Source organism: Muscardinus avellanarius (assembly GCF_963383645.1).
Source record: "Muscardinus avellanarius genome assembly, chromosome: 3".
In the NCBI taxonomy this organism is placed as follows: domain Eukaryota; kingdom Metazoa; phylum Chordata; class Mammalia; order Rodentia; family Gliridae; genus Muscardinus; species Muscardinus avellanarius.
In genome coordinates this window covers 83,372,417-83,381,606 of record NC_137788.1, presented here as the reverse complement: position 1 = coordinate 83,381,606, position 9,190 = coordinate 83,372,417, and the positions used below count along the sequence as shown (strand labels likewise).

Sequence of the window (9,190 nt, the reverse complement as noted above, 5' to 3'; positions counted from 1 at the left end):
CCTGACACTGGGGACATTCTGGTGGCTGAAGAATCCCACCGATCCCCACCTGTTCTTATTCTTTGCATCTTGGGGGAAATATATGAATTAACATTTTGTAACGTTTTCTCTGATGCATGCATTATTGAGATCACGAGTTCTTCTTGAATAACCTTTTTTGGTTAGCTGTGCTTCAGCACTGCTTCAGTCCTCTGGAATAAGAAAATGTCTCAGATGCTTCTAACAATTCTGAGATGTGTTTGCCTTTCTGGTTTTGCTGCCAACCCAGGAAGATCTCTCTGTAGGATCCTAAAAGAGGGAGATAATTAATCTTCCCATTCTTATTAGACTCACTGTGATGCTTTAAGATGTTGTTTAATCTTGTTATGTGTGTGGTACTGGGAATTGAATTCCAGGGGCATTTTACCTCTGAGCCCCCTCCGTTTTAAAGTTTTTTTTTTTATATTTTATTTTATTTATTTATTTATTTATTTATTTTGTGGTACTGGGGTTCCTGGAAGCCCTTCTACCTCCGGGCTACACTCCCAGACCTATTTTATATTTTTATTTAGAAACAGGGTCTCCTAAGCCAGCATGGCTGGCTTCAAACCTGCGCCATCCTCCTGTCTCCGCCTCCCAAGCGCGGGGATTACAAGTGTGCGCCACCACGCCCGGCCTAAAGTTTTTATTTTGAAACAGGGTCTTGCTAGGTTGCTGAACTGAGTCTCACTAAGTTGCTGAGGCCGGTCTTGAACCTGTGATTCTCCTTCTCAGCCTCCCAACTACTGTGATTATAGGCATGTGCCACCACCATGCCTGGTGTTGTTTGTCTTTTAATGCTCTGTAAATATTTTCTTTCATTACATGGCAGGTTCCCCTTTCCTTTTGTAGGTAGGAAATCAGTCCTTGTTTCTTAGCTTTATCCTTTACTCTTTTCTTTCCTTTTTAGGGTCTAGAATCATGGCTGCGGGAAAGTTTGCAAGCTTTCCCAGAAACATGGCCATGAATCACCAGTTCCCCCTGGCCTCCTCCATGGACCTTCTGAGCAGCAAGTCCCCTCTCGCGGAGCATCGCACAGATGCCTATCAAGACGTGTCTATACACGGCACACTTCCACGGAAGAAAAAGGGCCCTCCTCCCATAAGGTCCTGTGACACCGTCAGTCACGTGGGGACCCTCCCACACGCCAAGTCCCCACGGCAGAACTCGCCTCTGACCCCGGACATCATCCAGGAAAGCCTGATGCGTGACTGGAAAGGAGAAACCTTCACTTTCAGGTACTGGCTATAATTTCATGAGTGAAAATGATTTAAAGAGTTTTTTTAAAAAAAAAATCTTTGTATTAGGAAAAATGCCAAACATATGCAAAGTTGAAGGAGTAGCGACTCAGAGCCTGTCCCACTTTGTATTTCTAGTCATTTTTTCTTTTCTAATGGTGTTATGATTAGTGTTGTTATTTTTGTTATTTCTTTTAGTACTGGGAATTGAACTCAGGACCTTGCACATGCTAGGCAAGTGCTCTTCCACTGAGCTACAGCCTCAACCCTTTTTAAAAATTTTATTTCGAGATAGGGTCTTGCTCCGTTGTATAAGCTAGCCTCAAATTTACCCTCCCCTGTGCCTCAGCCTCCCATTCTCAGCCTCCCATCCTCAGCTGACCTCCAGTATTGTTTTGAAGCAAATCTCATTTACAGATAAACTTATTTTATCTATAAATACTTTGGTATGTGTCTCTCAAAGATAAGGAGTCAATGTATATATACTGCAAATAAGAAACCATAACATGTAAGATTGTTGATCATTTCTTAATACCATCTAATATTTGAGAATATTTTAAAATTCAATTTTCTGTATTATTAAGTCCCTTAAAAGAAAGCACACTTTTTATTTGTAATCATGGCACCAGATTCTGAACTACATCCATTCAATTCTATAGAGATGCCAGGAACTCTATAAATTAGGACCTTTATCTCTTTATATTTAGTTGTCAACATGCTGAAATAAAATGTTGTGTGGATATATCCTCAGGTCAGCTTTAGAATTGATTTTGCCCTGTCCATGCCAGGGACAGGGTAAACAAGCCTTTCTGTTGTCATGGTACTTCTCTGGGTTTGTAATGGGCCTGGCCGTGATTGGCGTCTGCTTGTTAGAGCTAGTTTTGCACTCCCTTTCCTGTTAGAGAAGATCAGCAACTTGTGATGCTATCAGCAAAGAATGGGGTGGTTTCTTCTGTTACTTCTCTTTTTGTCCACCTTGTAGCAAAGAAAGCCACTTTGCTCCCAGCTCATTTTTTGGGTCAGTATCTACATGATGAGAACCTATATTAATTAGAGTATATTGATTTTTATAGACCCCAGGGTTTTACTAGGAAAATTCTAGTCAGTCCTCCTGAGTATCTAAATTGAAGGGCTGGTCCAACACTGAAGTCATTCTAGAAGCCAAATTATTATGGCAATCTGCTTTTGCCCTTTTTAGGGTGGGGGAAATATGTGAATAGGTTACCATGGTGCTTCTGAGGCAGTGTCTTCTCAGAATGTATATTTCAGTGAGAGACTTAGATAATAAATACAAGTAAATAAATAAGACACCTGAAGGTTATGATTAATGCCATAGAAGAAATCAATGCTGAAAATTTATTGAGCATGGGATTTTTGGGGGGGGGGGTTGGTTTTGCTTTGTGGTTTGTTTGTTTGTTTGTTTGTTTGTTTTGGTAAAGTGGACAGATCCCTGAGAAGATAATTTAAGCTAAGACTTTCATAATGAAAGAAGCAACTAGGAGCCTCACAGGTGGTTCTAGGTATAAGGAAATCCAGTGCAAAGAACTAGAGGTAGAAACAAGTTCAGCATGTTTGAAAACCCCAAAAGAAAGCTGGTGCACCTGGGGCTGCAGTGTGGCAAGTTGAGAGTAGTGTAGATGTTGGTAGAGAGCTAGGCAGACAGAAACTCAGACTTAGTTTTAGTTTCATTATTGCAGTAGTATAAGAAGAAAGTAAGTGGAAGCCCATATATTTCATTGCATTAGAGAGTCCTGAAATGTCTCTTGAGGCCAGATCAGAAGGCTGCCCAGGGTAATTGGGGGATTAGAGGGTCCTTAACTTACTCTGCAAAGTCTAAGGAGATGACTTCCCAGCTCAGAGAGCTAACAGGTGCCTAAGCACAGTTTTTTGTTGTTGTTGTTTTTTATTTTTTATTTTTGGTGGTACTGGGGTTCCTGGAAGCCCTTCTACCTCCGGGCTACACTCCCAGACCTATTTTATACTTTTTTAAAATTTAGAAACAGGGTCTCTTAAGCCAGCACGGCTGGCTTCAAACCTGCACTATCCTCCTGTGTCCGCTTCCCAAGCGCGGGGATTACAAGCGTGCGCCACCACGCCCGGCCACAGTTTTGTTAATATCACATCAGTGCCTCGTAATGGGCAAGAATACAGAAGGCAGGCAGCAAGGACAGCTTGTGGCCTGCCCAAGACGGGCACCAGAGCCGAGCTGCACCAAGTAGAGTCAGAACCAGCCCTTCCCTGACTGCTGTGGACCACTCTTTATAACTTCCGCCATGTGCTGGACACAGGCGGTTCAAAAACTCACTCTTGGAAGCTCTGAGATTCTGGCTGGGTGCCAACTCTCACAGGCAAGACTGGACAGAAGGGACAGTTAGGGAGGAGGTGGTAATGAAGTCATCCTTGAGGAAGTCCTTCATAAACACCCAAGGTCCAAGCTGCCGCCCTGCCAGGGGTTCAAAGCTTTTTGACTTGGAAACTGTCTCGGACAGAGGTCAGATCTCTGCGAGAGATCTTATCAGAGGGTGGGCGCAAGTTCTGAGTTTGAAGTCCAGGCTGTGGAAGACTTAACACGTGCCGCTGGCTTAGGGTTTGTTTTTGATTTAGAACTATGTTAATCCAAATTCGCATCCTACCCCCTCCTTAGCTTAAAATACCTTATTGTTTAAAAATGAATACAGGAAGTAACAAATGCATATCCTTCAAAAATCGCGCTGAGTGAGACGGCGAAAAGTTGTGAGTCAGAGGATTGTCAAGTCCTACCCCTTTAGCTTTATTATTAACATATTTATTTTCCTAACATTTTTTTTAAAAATCTGAGGCCTTTTGATTTTAAGGAGTTCAAAGTACTTTATATTTTTGCTTGTTTGCTTGTGGTCCTGGCAGTTGAACCAGGGACCTCTACTACTGAGCTATATCCTCAGCCATTTTTTATTTTGAGACAGAGTCTCATTAGGTTACCCAGGCTGGCCTTGAATTTGTGATCCTCCTGCCTCAGTCTCCTGTATCAATATGTCTCTCTCTGTCTCATTCCTAATAAGATTATTAGCTGCCTCGGTTCTTTTTTTGGAACAAGTCATGATACAAAAAAAAGCTTTTGCATGTGAAGAGCTAGAGACACCCAGCATGAAGGAGGACCAGAGGCTCTGGGGAGGGAGGTTTGGCCTAAGGTGCCACAGCAGAAAGAGTGAGGGAGAAGCAGAACATCTCTAATTCAACTCTTAGAGCTAAAGGGGAACACAAACCACCCTCTCCAGCTCACACAACATGCTTTTCCTTGCATAGTGTCTTTAAGGGTTAATTTCACTTGACAGTAACTTGCCAGATGTCGTGTCTGAAAACCTTCCAGGTCATCATGTTTGGTGTTGGCATGATGATAGCAGTCTTATCTTGGATAGCTCAGACCTCTTCTCCATGTATCCCCACCTACACTGAGAAGGAAGCCATCCACACAGACACCTCCTTGGCCTGAGAATCTCCCCTTATCCGCAGTTTTGCTTTTGGAGGTTTTGGTTACCCGCCATCAACTGCCGTCCAAAGTATTAAATTGAAAATTTCAGAAGTAAATAATTTGTAAGTTTATAGTTGTGCACCATTCTGTGCCTCATAAAGAAATCTTTCTATGTTCTGTTCATCTCAGCGGGGACACAAATCATCCCTTCGCCCAGTGCACCCACACTGTACATGCTACCCACCTGTTCATCACTAGTAGCCATCTTGACTTTCACCGTAAGGCTGTGCTATGTTCAAGTAACCATTAGTTTACTTAATAGTGGCCTCAAAGTGCAGGAGTAGTGACGCTGGCAATTCAGATATGCCAGAGAGAAGCCATAAAGTGCTTCTTTTAGTGAAAAGGTGAAAGTTTTTGACTCAACGAGGAAAGAAAAAAAGATATATGCTGAGGTTGCCAAGATATACAGTGCATTGTTATACTTGTTATATTTTATTATTGTTATTAATCTCTTACCATGCCTAAATTATGTTACACTTTATCATAGGTATATTTGTATAGGAGAAAATGCAGTATATATAGGGTTTAGTATGATTCGTGTGTTTAGGTATTCACCTGGGTGGAAGGGGGAACTACTGTGATTTATTTCAAGTTTGCTATTTTCTCAGCCAACAAATATGTTTAGCTAATTGATCATTAAAAAAGTTACTTTACTATTGAATACAAACTGGAAATTCACCCTGTAGGAGGTCCCAGGCAAAGCAGAGGAAATTGCCCCTTTGACCTAAAACTTGCTTTATTAAACAATCATATCCACATATGTTATATCTTCCCAAATTATCTCTTACATTTTGTAGTTTTAAAATATCTTTGTGTGTGTGTGGGGGGATTAAACCTAGAGCTTTGTACATACTAGGCAAGCACTCTACCACTGAGCTATACCCCAAATCCATTTTATTGTGTTGTATTGTATTGTATTATATTGCATTGTATTTTTTGTGCTGAGGATTGAGCCTAGAGGTATTCTACCTTCAAGCTACATCCCCAGCCTGATTTTTTATTTCTTATTTGGAAACAGGGTCTCACTAGGTTGCTGTGAGCCTTGCTAAATTGCCGAGGCTGGCTTTGAACCTGTGATCCTCCTGTCTCAGCCTCCCAAGTACTGGGGTTACACAGCATGCGCCACCAGGCCCGGCTTCCAAACCCATTTTATATGTTTATTTTGATATGGTGTCTTGCCAAGTTCCTCAGGCTGTCCTCAGACTTTCAATCTTCCTGCCTCAGCTTCCTGAGTAGCTTGAATTATCCACCTGCACCACTGTATCCAGCTTACTTTTAAAATATTGTAAATTCCTTAGTTTTAAAGAATATTTTTGTAAATCTCTTGTCTGAACATCAGTAACCCTGTGTAAGAGACACTGCAGCCTGCATTATCACCATTACCACTTACAGTCAAGAAAACGGGCTCAGAGCTGTTGAGAGACCCAAGATCACACCTTAGTGGATGACCGCGCTAGGATTCGAACCTTCCCCAAATACTGTGCTCCACAGCCTGCCAAGAATGTTGGTGCCAGCTGTGAGCGCCCTCTGGGCTCTGTTCTTGCGTGGAAAGGGTCGTTCTTCTTTCTGAATCCGGCACCTCGGAGCCCCCTCTGGGGAGCATGGAACATCATTTGTCAAGTGCCAGGCAGACGGCAGGCCTGGAAGACGGAGTTGGTCTTCTCTTTCAGGGACCATATCTCTTGGCTTTCTTGTTTTCTTGGCTGCCCTTGGATGTACTTGTGGTTTTGAAAGGTGGCCAAAGGCAGAAGCCAGGGATCTCTTAAACCTGCTGCTTGATGTCACAGAAGGAGCCTTTGTTCTGAGAGCAGAGCCAGGTTTCTCCGAGAAGCCCGCAGACGGGATTTCCTCTCGACATTAGCGTTACTCGGCTGCTGTTTCTTTGATTCATGTATCTTCAGGGATGGACTTGTGTGTGAATCTGGGACCTTCCTTGGGCACAGAGGGGACCGGTTCCTGTTGGGGTGTCTGTGTTGCCTGGATAGCTGAGAGATCAGCGCCTAGAGACCGTTCAGGTCCTTTTCCTGCCTGTGGGTATATGGATGCAGCATTCCTGGGAACAGCTGCGAGGGCCTAATTCCTCTGCCTCTTGTGCATGGAGCGTGTGGTGGGACAGTGCAGCGTTTCATTTGTTTGCATAAAGGGAGCTGACTGACTAGTCACAAGTGTTGTAACTGACAGTGGCCAGAAAGTCTGCAGAATTATCCCTCGTGAAAATCCGGTGCATTTCCCCAGGCAGTAAGTAAGCTGCTGTGCCATACATCAGGTCTTTAAAGTTGAAGCCAAGGTGTAAGGTACAGGATCTATGCAAACTTTAACACACACATTTAAAGACCTGACTCTGGGCTACGCCAGTGCTGCCCTCTGAAAAACTGTTTCAGTTGTTTCTCTTCAGAACCAAGTTCTGTAATGACAGCTTTCTCATTAACAAAGCAGGCTGTCGCCCTAGACAAGCAAACAAACTAGCCTGCAGCACAAAGCACATCAGAGAATCTGCAGTGTGAAGGTCCCCATGCAAACACCTATAGTTTTTTAATTATACACGGTCATGTCTGCTGTTTGCAAATACGAAGCTTTTTATGTGCAAGGAAGAAAAAGACATAGCGCTTTAAAAATAATCTATTAGCCAGGCGCTTGTATTCCCCGTGCTTGGGAGGTGGAGACAGGAGAATTGCACAGGTTCGAAGCCAGCCTCACTGGTTTAAGAGACCCTGTTTCCAAATAAAAAAATATAAAATAGGTCTGGGAGTGTAGCCTGGAGGTAGAAGGGTTTCCAGGAACCCCAGTACCGCCAATAATAATAATAATAATAATAATAATAATAATAATAATAATCTATTAGATTAATAGATTCTATCCAATAAAGCAGGGTGATAATGGCGTGTGTGTGTGTATGTGTGTGTGTGTTACCAGGGATGGAACCAGGGGCATCCTACCTCTAGGCTACACTCCCAGCCATATTTTTTATTCTTTATTTTGAAACAGGGTCTCACTAAGTTGAGGAGGCCCTCACTAAATAGCTGAGCCTGGCCTCTAACCTTTGATCCTCTTGTCTCAGCCTCCCAAGTACTGGGATTACAAGAGTGCACCACCACACCTGGCTCTGATAATGGCTTTTAACAGCTTGAAGTTCAAGAATATCTCTAGAAAGTAAGAGTCCATGAGTTGAATTTTTACTTTTTATTTTTTATTTATTATTATTATTTTTGACGGTCTGGGGATGGAACCCAGGGGCATTCGACCTCCAAGCTACATCCCCTGCCTTATTTGTTATTCTTTATTTTGAAACAGGGTCTCACTGAGTTGCTGAGGGCCTCACTAAGTAGTAGCTGCTGCTGTCCGCGAACCGCAGTTCTCTGGTCTCAGCCTCCCGAATGCTGGGATTACAAGCGTGTGCCACCACACCCAGCTTTAATTAATTAATTAATTAATTTTGTGGTACTGGGAGTTGAACGCAGGGGCATTCTACCTCTGAGCTATACTCCCAGCCCTAATTTTATTCTTTATTTTGAAACAGGGTCTCACTAAGTTGGAGAGGGTCTCACTAGCTAAGCATGAACCTGCAATTGTTCTTTCTCAGCCTCCCAAATACTGGGATTATAGGCATGCATTATCACATCTGGCTGAATTTTTACTTTTTAAATGGCAAGTCGTGTTTTCCTAACATTTTGAACTGCCCCTTGGTGTGAGTGCAGCTGTTGTGGCTGGGTCAGTGAATTCCGAGGAATGGTGCGTGCTCTGCCCTGGCGGCCCCTGGTGTGCTGAGGCCAGGGCAGCCGGGTCGGGGGGGACTCAGCCCCTGCATCTCGTGCTGCTCCAGGCTGGAAGGAGCCCAGAGAATGGGGAATGCAGGTCTGCCAGCTGCCTGATGATAGTCCCAAATCCTGCACCGACAAGGATGATTTAAACCAAAAGGCTGGGGTCTGTGCATTCTCAGCTGTTCTTCTGGAGAAAACTAAAGGATTAAAAAAAAAAAAAAAAAACACTGATTACAAGCCACAACCCCTCCCCCCTCAAAAAAAACAGAGATTACACAGTGCAGTCCTTGTTGAGTGGAGCTTTTGCCATCTCCTCTGCCTGCCCCAGGACAGACCTGCTTTAGCTCATGTTTCTGGGATGCTTCCGGATGCTCTTTGGGGATGGAGAGGTGTTTAATCTTCTGAGTTGTTCCCACCTTACAGAATATGTTAATATTGTAAACAGAAGGTGCTATCAAGTTCCAAATTATTATACATGTTCATGTCACATATGGATTTGGGAGCCAAGAAGTCCTCATTGCTATGGTTGTTCAGAAAGAGCTTATCTTGATGGTTCTTTGGCGAGTGGCCAGCGCTGCCTGAAGCAAGTGGACAAAACACCCTCAGGCTACAGCCGCTCTGCTGTTCGTAATGGTCACCACCCAGTCTGTCCCCCATGAGATGATCTT

General features: G+C 43.5%; 1 protein-coding gene across 2 annotated transcripts in view; it reads left to right on the top strand.

The window, feature by feature from the left end:
* Nucleotides 1-939: 939 nt before the first annotated feature.
* Nucleotides 940-9,190, top strand: part of BCAR3 (BCAR3 adaptor protein, NSP family member) — a gene marked incomplete at both ends in the record, with an annotated part of 113,313 nt that continues 105,062 nt past the window's right edge. For both annotated transcript variants that reach the window (XM_080692405.1, XM_080692404.1), the window contains one exon: nt 940-1,256. In XM_080692405.1, coding sequence (XP_080548531.1) covers nt 940-1,256 — 317 coding nt within the window. The remainder of the gene's footprint in view (nt 1,257-9,190) is intronic.